This window comes from Eptesicus fuscus, chromosome 4 (assembly GCF_027574615.1).
Source record: "Eptesicus fuscus isolate TK198812 chromosome 4, DD_ASM_mEF_20220401, whole genome shotgun sequence".
Lineage (NCBI taxonomy): Eukaryota > Metazoa > Chordata > Mammalia > Chiroptera > Vespertilionidae > Eptesicus > Eptesicus fuscus.
The window spans coordinates 33578868-33594177 of record NC_072476.1 but is presented as its reverse complement, the minus strand read 5'-3'; the positions used below and the strand labels follow the sequence as shown (position 1 = coordinate 33594177).

The window sequence follows — 15310 nt, the reverse complement described above, 5'->3', positions numbered from 1 at the left end:
ACTTCCTAATGTTTTATTGTTTTTTTCTTAGCTTTCCATGGGGAGGCCTTTAGTCACATCTGATACCTCTCTGTGTCTTAATCTGAAGTCAAATAACTCATCCAATCCTATTCATTATTCATTTTTAAGGTTTCCTATGTCTAACTCTTGCATCCAACTTTTAGCTCAGGCTCTTTAATAACTCTTGGCTACATGAATCTTTACAAGTACAAATTGGCACTGTTCTGGGTACTTTTGTATACAATGTGAAAAACAGACAGATGTCCTTGCCCTCATGGAGCTTACTGTCTCTTGGGGGACACACAGAGAGATATGGAGAGAGATATTGATTGATTTCCTGTGTAGAAGGGAGGATGGAGATTTTGAGGAACTTAAAGGAGGATGGTGCTCTTGGAGCAGAATGTATGGCGGGAGGTGAGGTTAGAGATATAGGTGTAGTCCCTTACCATCATGCCAATGATTTTTATTTTGGTGTCAAGGAAATTTAGAGTCCATTGAAGGTGAGTAACAGGGTGCAACTTGCATTTTAAAAAGCTCATGCTTGCTCTTTTGTGAAAACCTGGGATGGAGGCACGGGTTCTAAGAGGTGAAATGGGAGGCTCACTTTAAAGGACTTTATAACAGGCCTGATGGATAGAGGCAAGAGGGTGTTGTACATTAGCTCTCCAGAACTTATTCATCCTGAATAATGGAAACATACATATTTTTATGAAAATTAATTGGATACTAATTTCTGGTTTTAGCAATTGGGAGATAATGATACTTACTATGCTTTAGGAAGTCTGAATTATATTTTAGTGATTGGGGAAGGAGGACAGTGATCCAAAAGTTAGTGCTATATTGAATTTTGGGATGCTTGAGAGCATCAACATGGAGATATCAAATTGGTATTTGGAGTTCAGAAGAGAGGTATAGACCAGAAAGGTAAATTTGGAATTCATTATAATTACATATGGCATTGGAGCCATAGGAATGGGCAAAATCATTTAAGAAGATTATGACAAGGGAGAAAAGAAGAGGGTCCAAGAATAACTTCAAAAATTTTTATTATTTAGATAATGGGTAGAGGAGGAGGAGATTGAGAAGGAAAGACCAGAAAAATAAGAGGAAACCAATTGTTATAAGAGGAAACCAATTACAAGTAGTGATAGGAAAACCAATATAATAAAATGCTTCTACTTGAATGGGTTATATTTCTCATCTATTCAATTAAGACAAAAGTCCAAACCAAACAACATAGGCTGTTGAAGCTATGAGGCAATAGGTTAATTTGTTCATTCTTTTTTTTTAAGTATATATTTTATTAATTTTTTACAGAGAGGAAGGGAGAGGGAGAGAGAGTTAGAAACATTGATGAGAGAGAAACATCAATCAGCTGCCTCCTGCACACCTCCTACTGGGGATGTGCCCGCAACCAAGGTACATGCCCTTGACCAGAATCGAACCCGGGACCTTTGAGTCCGCAGGCTGATGCTCTATCCACTGAGCCAAACCGGTTAGGGCTAATTTGTTCATTCTTGTTGGGTATATAAGATGGGGACTTTTGGCAATATCAAATAATTTACTTTGTATTTACTATTTGACATATACAACTACTTGGAGTCTAACCTATAGAACTACTTGAACAAATAACAAACACCATATGATGAGTTTATTCATAGTGGCATTGTTTATAATAGCAAAAATTTGAAAAGGACCAGGTGTCTAGAAATAATGAACTTTCATACAGTGAGTCTTATTCAGCAATAAAACAGAATGTACTGATAAAGAGATATATCCCAAACATACTAAGTGGGGGAAAGGTGCAGAATATGCTATGCTATGTGTTACCTTTTGCTAATGCTGCATTATGATACCCAGTATACCCTGATGAAAACAACTGAAAAAATAATGAAAAAAGTTTTAAAAATTATCATGAGAGAAGAAGGAAAGCATAGGAGATTAAAGAGATAGATTAGGACTGATTCTGGACTGTGGTTATTTGTGAGTAAAGATAGCAGAGATGTGAAGCTCTGCTTTTGCCATTCTCAAGAGTTGGTAGTGTGCTGTCTTTGGAGATTGTCATGTCATGAATTTATTATGTCTATGTGAATTCCCCTTGCACAATTATTAAACTTTTATTTTCTCCTTCTTAGAAAGAAAGACTTGGTGTGAACATGGGTCAAAGTCCTTTGGCACTCAAGGAGGAAAACTTTAGTGAAATACTTTGTGCTTTTGGCTGAGGCTCTAAAAACTGACTTGGAGCCCTAGCTGGTTTGGCTCAGTGGATAGAGCATTAGCCTGCAGACTGAAGGGTCCCAGGTTCGATTCTGGTCAAGGGCACATCGAGCCGGGTGGGTTCAGGAGGCAGCCGATCGATGACTTACTCTCATCATTGATGTTTCTATCACTCTTTCCCTCTCCCTTCCTCTCTGAAATCAATAAAAAAATTTTTTTAAAACTGACTTGGATCATTTACCGATCCATAGAAGTTCATTGAAAGGCAGATATGTATTTTTGGTGGCTTCATAGGCTGGAGCAATGGGGGTTGGAACTTAATATTCACCAAAGGAGAGAACCTAGTGTAACATTCCCTGTACCGGGCTAGAAACTGAACAATTTTACTCTGGATGTCGATGTGTATTGTATTCCAAGGATTATTTAGATGGCCCACAAAACTTCAGACCTTATTCCTGAACTGTAAGCACTCTTAGATATCTGCCAGAAAACTCTTTTTCAGAACAAGATAACATTGCCTTAGGTCTTATGTTATAAATAAAAGTATTTTGTCAAACAAAACCTCCAGAAAAAACATCAAATATCACAAAACATATGATGAGGCAAAACAAAACATACCAGGGAAAAGAGAAAACGGGGGGAGGGGGGAGCCTATGGGGCCTCCAGATACTGTAATTATCAGTTACAGATTGTAAAAAGCAATTATCCTTACTATGTTCAAGGAAATAAAAGTCTAATTTTAAAATCTCAGCAATAAACCAGAAACTAAAAAAGAGATATTGGAGATTTTAAAAAGTCATCTAAAAATTATGGAAGTAAAAAATACAGTAACTAAAATTTAGAATTAATGATTGGATTTAATAGCAGATTTGAGACAACTGAAGAGAAAAGTAGTGAACTGATACACTGATTGGAAAGAAAAGCCCAGAATAAGTGAACAGGGGAAATATGAAAAGCACAGGAGAGGTGATATTGAGAATAGAATGACAAAAATAAAACATAATTTAATTGGAATCCCAGAGAGAAGGGGGGAAAATAGGAAGAGGTAATATTTAGGAATGGCTGATAATTTCCCAGAAATATTTAAAGATGAAATGAAGGGCATCAACCTATTGTTTCAAAGATCCCAACAAAGCCAAAGTAGAATTTGCTAAAAAAAATAAAATAAAATAAAAATCCTTATTTAATCACACTTGATTGAAGATATAAGAAATTAAATGAAAAGTAAGAGAAGAGCCCTAGCCGGTTTGGCTCAGTGGATAGAGCATTAGCCTGCAGACTGAAGGGTCCCAGGTTCGATTCCGGCCCAGGGCACATGCCAGGATTTCAGGCTCGATCACCAGTAGGGGGCGTGCAGGAGGCAGCCTATCAATGTTTCTTATCATTGATGTTTCTCTCTCTCTCTCCCTCTCCCTTCTTCTCTGAAATCAATAAAGAAATTTAAAAAAAAGTAAGAGAAGACAAAATTACCCATGCCAGGAATGAAATAGAGGCTATCACTACAAATATCAAAAGTATAATAAGGAAATACAACAACTTTACACACATAAATTTGACATCTTAGATGAAACTAACCAATTTATTGAAAATTACAAACTATTACAACTCACCTAATATGTACTAGATATTTTGGATAGCTCTATAACCATTAAGAGAAATATAAGCAACTTAACCAAATACAGTGTGTGCACCTTGTTTGAATCCTGATTCAAACCAAATCTAGTACAAAATGATAAACAATGCAAATAGTAACCAAAGAAAGTTGATATAGACCTTAATGAAACATCATTTTAGAAATAAGAAAGGTTTCTTCATAATGATAAAAAGTTCAATTTGCCAGGAATTTGTAATTATTCTAAATAGCTATGCATCTAATAATATGGCATTAAATTAATATAGCAAATTTCAAAATAAACTACATGGGAAAACAAATTCACAATCATCCCGGACAAATATCTCTCAGTAATTGCTAAAATAAGTAGACAAAAGATTAATAATGATGTAAAGATTTGAATGACATGATTTTAAAACCAGTCCTATTCAAACAATAAAGCTATCAATTGCAGATTACATATGTGTAATATTTACAAAACTGATTGTATACTGAGCCACAAAGTGAGTCACATCAAATCTCAAAATATTTAAAATTTAAAAAATATGTTCTCTGGTCACAATGCAATTATATTAGAATTAATAACTAAAATAGTATTAGTAGAAAGGATATATCATTTTTAAATATCTCAGCAGAAACCAAATTGAACTATAGACTCAATATAATCACAATGAAAACCCCAACAGAATTTTGTTTAATTCGACAAGTTATTAAAAGATCCATATGGGAGCACAAAAAGGGGAAAAAAAGCCAAGACTCATTAAAAAACAACAACAAAAATGTAGGTTTTGTCCACCAGAAGTTCAAAATTATTACCACACTATAGTAAAGAAGACTGGGTGGTATTGGTACTGGTACAGACAAATTGATTCCTTAAACAGAATTGAGAGGCCCCACAGGGACATATGCAACCCAATTTATGATGAAGATGCACTGCACAGCTATGGGGAAAGGATGAACTTCTCCATCAGTGGTGCCAAGTCAATCATGTATCCAAATACCCAAAACTTTAAAAAATAGAAAAGGTGTTCTCTCATCCCTAATCAGAGAAATTCAAATGAAAACTACATGAGCCACTGCTACACATCCATAATTTTTTCCAAATGCTAAAAATTGATCGTATCAAATGCTGTCAAGTATGTGGAACAACAAGAACAGCCTGTGAAAGAGTAAACCAGTAAAACCACTTTTTAAAAATTGGCAGAATCCAAAAGGTCTCAAACACACCTACTCTCTCATTAGCAAAACCACTGCCAGGTGACATCCCACAGAAACACATGCTCATGTAGACTGTAGTTACTTGCACAAAAAATATTTATAGCAGCATTTTTCATGATAGTCCCATCAACAATAGAATGTAAAAGTGTAGTGTATATGATGTAATCATACAATGAAATACCATATAACAGTGAAAATGAGTGAACTATAATTACATGGAAGTATATGGATGAATCTTAAATATATAACATTAAGCAAATGAAGCCAGTCATAACAGGATTTACAGCATACGTTTTCTTTTATATGAAGTTGAAAATCAGGCAAAATTCATATATATTGTTTAGAAGTGCCTAATAAGTTGACTAAACTATAAAAACCAAAGGCATAGCCTGGCCAGTGTGGGTCAGTGGTTGAGTGTCGACCTATGAACCAGGAGGTCACGGTTTGATTCTAGTCAGGGCACATGCCCAGGTTGCAGGCTCACTTCCTAGTAGGGAACATGTAGGGGGCAGCCAATCAATTATTTCTCTCATCACTGATGTTTCTAACTCTCTCTCCCTCTTCTTTCCTTTCTAAAATCAATAAAAATATATTTTTAAAAAATAATAAATTTGAAATATCAATATGAATTCATGATTTTTAGTGTAGCTATTGATCATCTATCAACCATATATCTACATCTTCTTCTGAATGTTAAATGGCCTAGAAACAATGTTACCCCAATAATAATGAATACTTACAGTGCCCAGGTATTAATTTTTAATTTACCATGAATCCTTAAAGAACCAACAAATTCCAAGTCTGGGCAGAATAAGTACATAGAGAACTTGGAATACCTCATGCCAGAAATCAAGGAAACTTTCTAATGTTGGAGGTATATCAAAAAGGACATAGGAGCCTCCTTGGTAGAGATTGTGAAAATTTGAATATTAGAGAAAATGATGAAAGAAAGTATTTAGAGAAAAGAATGATTTTATAGTAAAATATTAGCCAATTACAAACCAAATATATAAAAATCTATGTATCTATAATGATACTTGAAAAATAGTCATTTGTCACCATTTTAAACCAGCTCTTTTCTTTGTAAATTGGTAATTAAAGATAGTTTAATGTTTTCTTGCCCTTTCGGGAGAAGCTATCTTTCAAACTAACCTATTAGCTCCAGTTAATGAGAGAAAGCATTTTTAAAAAAATAAAAGACCAGCCAATATGATTAGAAAGAACAATAAGAATTAGAAAACCACCCTTTGGTAACACTTACACAATGATTGATAAAGGCAATAATTGTTTGTTGTGTTAAAATCATAATGAGAATGATTAATGGGAACTTCTGGAATTCATACACTGCCAAAATAACACCACTAGATTCCTTTCTGGTCCCAAGGGGAAAATATACTGCACTGTGGAGGGATCAGCCTGAATCCCCTTATCCAGTAGTCATTCTTATCATCATTAATGATAAGCAATCAGATACTATGCATCCCTAATATGCTGCAAACAGAATTTACATCATTTATGTACCTGCTTACATTCAATCTATCCAGCCTTGAACTTTCAATTCTAGTTTATAGGAAATGCAAGAAATAGAGGACAAACTAAATGTCACCATAATGAAGCAATCAGAAATATTCAGAAGGTGGAACATTTGACAGGACAGCTGGCCCTGACTTTTCCGTAAAGGAAGATGAAGAAAAGAAGGACTGGCCTAGATGTAAAGAAATTAAGGGACAAAACAACCACATCCTGGAATGGATCTTGGCTTTGAAAAAACAATTGTATAGAAATTGAAGGACAACGGAGGAAATTTGATTATGAACTGGATATTAGATTTCAGAAAGTGTTATTCATTTTTTAATTGTGATCATCTTATTTGGGTAATGTTTAAAAATACTCTGTTTTTTAAAAATACTGAAATATTTGACGGTAGAATGTCATGATGTCCGTAATTGACTCAAACACTTAAGAATATTAAAGTAAACAGTAGCATGTATATGCTGATGGGAATGTGATGGAAATAATGCTGGTGGGGAAGATGATGTAGGAGGGAGGGGGGAAATTGGTAGAGAGATGTCCTTGAATAGGCAAGATGTCCTTGAATAGATCTAGAACTGAAGTAGAAGGATAGGAGCATGGAGAATTCATTTTCAAAAACATGTAGGGAAACAGAGGACACTAGTACAGATGCTGGTAGGAGAGGAAATGTGGTGGGAGTCTGGATTTTCACTTCTGATTGCTTTGTTTTGTTCAAGAAAATATACAAGGTCAGCAGCTGAGTGTGAGGATGAAGACACTGAAACCGTCACCGAGGAGAGAGGTTCAGTGGTCCTCGGGCAGAGGCTCTCAGACGTCAGAGCCCAGCAGAATCACCTGGAGGCTTGTTGAAACAGACTGAGCTCCGCCCCAGAATTTCTGATCCAGGTCTGGGATGGGGCCAGAGACTGCATTTCTCACAAGCTCCCAGGTGCTGCCAATGCAGCCAGTCTGGGCCCACATTTTGATTACTGTGCAGCATGAGACCCTCCTAGACGTTTGTGGTCGTGCATTTATCAATGAGAACAGCATGAGGGGACAGTTTTTCTCCAGGTGTGTTCAGGGACGCAGGTATAGTTGCAAAAGAGGCAGAGGGTTGTATCATCAAGACCATCACATATCTGGCTCCTTCTTATCATTCTGGACTCAGTTCAAATGAAACTGCCTCAAAAGCATCTTCCCTGACCATTTAATCTTTACCATCTTAAACTCCTCCTCTTCACCATCATTAACCTTCACATTACTTATTCTCACAGAGCCTTTTAATATCTGGAAATGTATGTATATTTACTGTGTCACAGTGTCTGAGTCTTTCCACCAGTTTATGCACAACGAAACAGGAATCTTGATATTTTTGTTCTTGTTTACTGTTATGTTCCTAGAACCTAGAACAATGCCTGGATATCATAGGTGCTCAATAAATATTTATTGATGAAAAACAAGGAAGGCAAGAAAGGAGAGAAAGAGACAAAAAACAAACTAACAAAGTACCACACAAGAAACGAAATCATAATATTAGTTTGACTATGAAGAGAAAAATATTTACATAATTATAAAAACATAAACACAGCTCACTGATATGGCTAAAATAAATACATTGGAAAGATGGGAAGGGGAGGCTAACTAGAGCAGTAAATACCACTTCCATGCCTGGACACAAAACACCCTATACAATCCTCCATTCTCACTTTCCCTTTCCCTTTCCCTCTTCCTCTCTTTTCTCTCTCTCTCACCGCTGGCTTGGGTGGAGAAGATCCAGCAGTGCCTTCTGGGAGGCCCTAGGGACAGTGGAGACATAGGATGAAAAGAACCTGGGTTCCAGAGTCCCAGCTTTGCGGATAGCAGTGTGGAAGTCTGCCCTCAAACAATGGACTTTAGGTGAGTTCAAAATAAACTTGTATTGTGTCAAGCCACTGAAATTCTAGGGCTTTTTTTATTATGGCAAAATAAGAGGAATATAAAAAATGGATTCATTAGGAATTCCTGGTGTATCATTAGGGTCCAACCAGGAGAAAAAAGTCATACATTCGTTTGAACAGGGAAAGTGAATATAAAGAATTATTTACAATAACAAGTGAAAGAAAATGCTAAAGAATACTATAGTGATGAGGGAGAAGACGTGAAGTCTGGAATAATTTTTTAGCTTACTAATTTGTTCTAATGTGGTATCTGTTCCGCTGTTTATTCCGTCTACTGAGGGTTTTTAAAGAACATTTCCATTTATAAAATATCTAATTGGGTCTTTGATATAAAGACTTTAAAGTAACGTATACATTGATTAAAATAAAATTGACTCCAAGAGGGATCTGAGTTTCCATTGCCACCTGGCAGCAACATGGCAGAGAAGGTGGAGTGAAGAAATGCTCGTTGGCACTGTACCCGCCTGTCCCCGGTGTGGAGCTGAAGTGACGCCTTCACCCAGTGGCAACAAGGCCATGGAGTTGGTTCTCCATTTTCACTGGGGTGGCAGCAACAGAGCCCCAAAGAGAGCTGAACATACACCCCACCTGGGCCTGCCTGCTACACCCAAATAGTGTGAATGCTTGTTAAAAAGAACATAGGCAAACTAAGACCCACAGTCTCACACCAGAATACCCAAACTGTCGAGAAACAATAGAAAATCACATATCATCCCAAGAACCACGGCAATCACAAGTTGAATGAGAAAAGACAATCATGCCAACACCAAGATTACTCAGATGTTGGAATTATCTGATAAGGATTTTAAAAGCAACCATTGTACAAAGTGCTTAAATGGGCCCTTATGAATACTAATACCTATTGGTAAAGCTAAAATGTAAAAGATTGACATTCCCAAGTGTGGGTGAGAATAGATAGGAACTAGAAGTCCTATCCAGTGATGGTGGGAATATAAAATGATGTAGTTAGCTTGGAGAACAGTTTGGCAGCTTCTTAAAAAGTTAATCATATGTATTCACCTACCATCTGATCTAGCCATTTCACATTAAGGTATTATTTACTCAAGAGAAATGAAAGCATATCCCCCATATGAAGACTTGTGCACAGCCTTAGCTGGTTTGGCTCAGTGGAAAGAGCGAAGGCCTGCGGACTGAAGGGTCCGGGGTTTGATTCCAATCAAGGGCACATGCTCGGCTTGCGGGTTGCAGTCTCAATCCCCTGTAGGGGGCATGCAGGAGGCATCCAATCAATGATTCTCTCTCACCATTGGTATTTCTATCTCTCTCCCTCTCCTTCTCTGAAATAATAATAAAAAAAGACTTGTGCTCAAATATTCATAGCCACTTTTACTTGTAATAGCTAAACATTGGAAACAACCCAAACGTCCATTAACAGATGAGTGGATAAACAAATAATGGTATATCCACATAATGGAATACTTCTCAGCAATAAATAAGGAACAAATTATTGCCACACTCAGAAATGTGGGTGAATCTCAAAATTAACTATGTTGTATGAAGGGAGCCACACACACAAAAAAGGGTATACATTGTATGGCTCTACTTATATAAAGTTCTAGCAAATGCAAACTAAGCTGAAAAGTCAGAAAGCAGATGTGTGGTTGCCTGGGGAGGAGGAAGGGTAAAAGGGAAGGATTAGCAAGGGCCCCCAGGAAAGTTTTCTGCCAAGTGAATATGCTAATTACCTTTTTTGTGGAGGTTGTTTTCCAGGTGTACATATCTGTTATAACTTACTAAATTGTACACTTTAAATATATTCTACTTATGATTTGTCAATTACAGCTCAATGTTTAAAATAAAGAACCTCAAATTAGTTCTAGTGACTGAGGACGACAATATGGCAAATTTCTAAACTTTCTAAAAATTTCTAAACTTCTAGGAAGACAAGAATGTATCTGAACTACCTGAGATCAGAGATAATATGCTTAGGTGGGACTTTCCTCAAAAACATGGTAAGCAGGAGCCGCAACTCATCTGTTGCTAACGTTACAATTGAGTTCCCAGAGAACATGACCGCTGAATAGTGGGCCCAGTCCAGCTGTCATTCAGGCTAGCTTTTCGCTTCTACCTTCCCACTCCTCAGATATCTTCGAGACTTGTAATAACTTCGTATGAGGTACTGGCTACTTGGATATAATTTTATTTAAAATAACTGGTATAGATGCTGTGTTTGTTTTTCTTTTCTAAATGGGAGGTTATTCACAAATCCTGTGACAATTTTCTGCTCTCCATTCATCTGGACTATTCAGAGAAATGGTGCACGTGGGAGATTTGGGACTGTGTTAATTTAACTTTGGAGAGGCTGAGGAAACAGCATACATTCCACAGAAGTCACTTGGGTTTTAGGTACTAGGAGAACCACAGCTTTACCAGGAGTCCTACCCTCTCCCCACAGGGCCACTCACAGGGCACGGTGTCACGCAGATACTCCCACCACTGCCGAAGCGTGGAGTCCCCTATCATGTGGACGACGTGACCAGTCAGGCAGCCCAGGATGCTGTTAACAGTGGGAAAGGAGCGGCTGGAGCAGGACAGCGAGTGCCACACGTGCCCGTGGTAGAAGCCAGAGGGCTTTGCGGTAGGGAGCCCAGGACTGCATGGGGGTCGGGAGGACAGGGCTATAGAAAAGGAAAAACCAGAACACAACTGACATTTATATTTTATAAAGTTCTGGGCTGTCTTCTATGTGCTTTACATATATTATTTCATTTACTCTTTTGCAAAAGTCCATGAAGTACTATTCTTACCTCCATTCACAGGTGGGGACTCGAAGGCCCTGAATTGTTAAGCAATTTACCCATGGTCAAGAATAGTGACTGGCAGAGATAGCATTTTACCCAAGAAGTCTGACTTTACGGCACAGATTACTAACCATTATGCATAATGCCCTGGCAGGAGGACTGGGACTCGACTCCCAGTCAAGGAAAAAAACAACAACAACAACCCTAAGTCTATTCCCCACCCCACACCCACCCGGTCCCCAGCAAATGCCAGCCCCACTCACCCAGGCTGCTGTTTCCCGGGTCTGCCCTCCTGATTTGGATTGGAGAAATGCCCTGAGGGAGCACCTGGTCTGTCACTCGCCTGGAGAAACAGCGAGAGTGAGCATTGAGGGGGCTGAGCAGGCGAAAGCTGTAATCCAGTACAGGAATATGATGGTTGACTTACAATTTCTACTCTGCCTAAGTCCTAAAAGAGTTTGAGGTAGTTACAATACAATTAGCACTTTTATAGGGAAGCAATTACAATCAAGAATCAGAAAAAAAGTGATGGAGGAAATAGAAAATCTTATCAGGAACCTGGACTTTCTGCAATCAACCTCCCCAGGAGCTCTCTGGTTACTAACAGGCCAGGTAATAAAAGAACATCCACGCTGGATCATGTAGTTCTTCTCTGATAAATAAGGGTGCACAAGCATGCCAGGAGAAAGAAACGCTCTCTTCCTAGCACTACATTCTGGAAGGAACATGATCAGAATAATTTTTGTTACAGAAAACTCAGACAGTGGAGATCATAACCCCTCACTACTTAAGTGTGGGCTGTACCCAGAGTTGCCCAAAGGGCACAGTGTGGAAGGAGGGGGTGTGGGAGAGGAGTTTTGTAGTGAGAAACACTGCCCCAGGCAGGTTAAAATCAACACTCCTAAATCACGTTGGTAGCATGTGCACTTGATATAATGTGATGAAAATGTAATCTGATCTCTGTGACCTTCTTCCTCAAACCCATAATCCACCTCCACCTCTCATCATAAGAAAAACATCAGACAAATTTCAATAGAGAGGAATACTACAATTAACCAATACTCCTCAAAACTGTCAAAGTCATCAAAAATAAAGAAAGTATAAGATTCTGTCACAACCAAGAGCCTTGATGACTAAATGTAATGCCGTATTCTGGATGGGATTCTGGAACAGAAAAAGGATATTCGATTAAAATAGCAATGTTTGCCCTGGCCAGTTTGGCTCAGTAGATAGAGGGTCAGCCAGGTTCAATTCCAGTCAAGGGCGCACATGCCTGGGTCGCAGGCTCGATCCCCACTAGGGGGTGTGCAGGAGGTGGTCGGTTCCATGATTCTCTCTCATTGATGATGTTTCTATCTCTCCTCCTCTCTGAAGTCAATAAAAATATATTTTAAAAAATAATAACAATGTTTAACCTTTCATCTCATGACACAAATTAATTACTAAAATTCTGTGACACACCAAAAAAAAAAAAAGCTATATTTTTTTGCTGATCTGACAAAAAAATAGGTATAATTTTGATTCATTCACACCGGACAGCTATTGTTATGTTGGTTGTTATTTTTTATTTGTTTGTTTGACAGTCTAAGGGAAAAAAGGTCAGTGCCCCTGACTAAATAGTCAGGTATTGTATGTTTTAAAAATTCTTGCAGCTCACCATTGAAAATCACTGGGTTAAAACTAAAGACAAAACGGACATCATCCAGAACCACAGGAAGGCTGGCTGAGTGGAAATTCTACAACTAGAAGGGAAGAGAAAAGCACACTGAGGCTCAGAGGAACTGTGGAAGTAAATTGCAGAGGTACAGAGGCGCACGCAATGAGAGGGCTGGCAACTGAGTATGTGGCTAGCGTTTTCAATCTGCAGGGAGACACAAGCTCCTGACTGCTCTGAACTCCAGTTCTGGGCGAGACTCTGGGGACCCAGACTCATACGGGGAGAAACTGGACTGTCTGGAAGTGGGCGGAACTCGAGGGTGGCTTTCTCTCAGAGGTGCTTGCAGCAATTACCAAGGGACACTGAGACCCGGGGGCCTATTAGGGCAGGGCTGATGGGAAGCCATTGCTGTTTGCTCCGCCCTGAGACTCTGCCCCATCCAAGCTGTGTGCAGAGGCTTTTGCATATGAATGGCCTGGTCCTTTGAAATCTAAACTTACCTAACAAACTGCAGCTGAGTCAAAGAGACCCAGAACATTCAAAAGAAGGCCCAAGGCACCACAGCAGCTTTCATTGCTTCACAGCTGGGCCTCATCTGGGCACCTCCAAAACCCAAACAAAGAAGAGGAATCTGCAGATCTCTCCTTAGCTCCTGCTGAGTGGCCTCAGGCAGAGGCTAAATTAGCACCTCCTTGGAGATCCAAGAGCCAGTGTACCCAGGGGTCAGAGTGGGACCATCCAGATTACAACTCCTCAGACCCATAAGGGACACACTCATGGGACAGACTCAGTGAACACCAAAGCCCCACTGAAGCAAGTCTTGCCTCATAAGGGTGTCTCCAGCACAGAAGTTCTCCCATCGTAGACACAGCTGATCCTCACAGCCAATTGGTCTGGACGTCAATTGCTCCCAGTGATACCAACAACAAGCAAGGCTTAACTACAATAAGACTGTGCACACAGCCCACAAAGGGGTGCACCAAGAGTGTCCACCTCAGGTAACTGGGGAGGCTGAGCCACTGGGCCCTATAGGACACCTAACACACAAAGCCACTCTTATCAACTCAGGGAAGCAGCCAAAATGCGGAGACAAAGAAACAGGTCACAAACAAAAGAAATGGAGGAAAGCAAATAACTGGATATAGAGTTCAAAACCACGGTTATAAGGTTACTCAAGAATTTTCTAGAAAAGGCCAATAAATTTAGCGAGACCCTCGAGGATATGAAAAAGGACCAACTAGAAATTAAGCATACACTGACTGAAATAAAAAATAATATACAGAGATCCAACAGCAGACTAGAGGATCCCAAGAATCAAGTCAAAGATTTGAAATACAAAGAAGCAAAACACACCCAACTGGAAAAGCAAAAAAATAATCCAAAAATATGAAGATAGTGTAAGGAGCCTCTGAGACAACTTCAAACGTACCAACATCAGAATTATTGGGGTGCCAGAAGAAGAGAGAGAGAAAGATACTGAAAACCTATTTGAAGAAATAATGATCACAAACTGCCCCTACCTGGTGAAAGAAATAGGCTTACAAGTCCAGGAAGCGCACAGAACCCCAAACAAAAGGAATCCAAAGAGGACCACACCAAGACACATCATAATTAAAATGCCAAGAGCAAAAGACAAAGAGAGAATATTAAAAGCAGCAAGAGAAAAACAGTTAGTTACCTACAAGGGAGCACCCATATGACTGTCAGCTGATTTCTCAACAGAAACTATGCAGGCCAGATGCGAGTGGCAAGAAATATTCAAAGTGATGAATAGCAAGAAACTACAACCAAGATTACCCAGCAAAGCTATCATTCAGAATTGAAGGTCAGATAAAGAGCTTCACAGATAAGAAAAAGCTAAAGGAGTTCATCACCACCAAACCAGTATTATATGAAATGCTGAAAGGTATTCTTTAAGAAGAGGAAGAAGAAGAAAAAGGTAAAGATAAAAATTATGAACAACAAATACATATCTATCAACAAGTGAATCTAAAAATCAAGTGAATAAAAAACCAGATGAACAGAATAAACTGGTGAACATAATAGAATCAGGGGCATAGAAAGGGAGTGCACTGACAATTCTTGGGGGGAAGGGGGCACGAGGGGTGCGGGAAGAGACTGGACAAAAATCGTACACCTATGGATGAGGACAGTGAGGGGGGATAAGGGCAGAGGGAGGGGTGGGAACCGGGTGGAGGGCAGCTATGGGCGGGGGGGGGGGGGGAAAGAGGAACAATTGTAATAATCTGAACAATAAATATTTATTTTTAAAAAATAAAATAAAATAAAAAAGAAACCATATTTCTAGTCATAATGCAAATAAATTAAGAAAAAAATATGAAGACAGCCACCTCCCTACCTTATATTCAGAAACTAAACGTAATTCCTAAATAAT

At 38.9% G+C, this 15310-nt stretch overlaps 1 protein-coding gene across 3 annotated transcripts in view; it reads right to left on the bottom strand.

Annotated features, from left to right (window-relative positions):
* The window catches only part of LOC103286233 (NXPE family member 3-like), a 53677-nt gene that overhangs the window by 1320 nt on the left and 37047 nt on the right, over window positions 1-15310 (bottom strand). For all 3 annotated transcript variants that reach the window (XM_054714899.1, XM_054714900.1, XM_054714901.1), the window contains 2 exons: window positions 11522-11601; window positions 10923-11135 (listed from right to left, as the gene is read on the bottom strand). In XM_054714899.1, the coding sequence (XP_054570874.1) occupies window positions 10923-11135; window positions 11522-11601 (293 nt within the window). The remainder of the gene's footprint in view (window positions 1-10922; window positions 11136-11521; window positions 11602-15310) is intronic.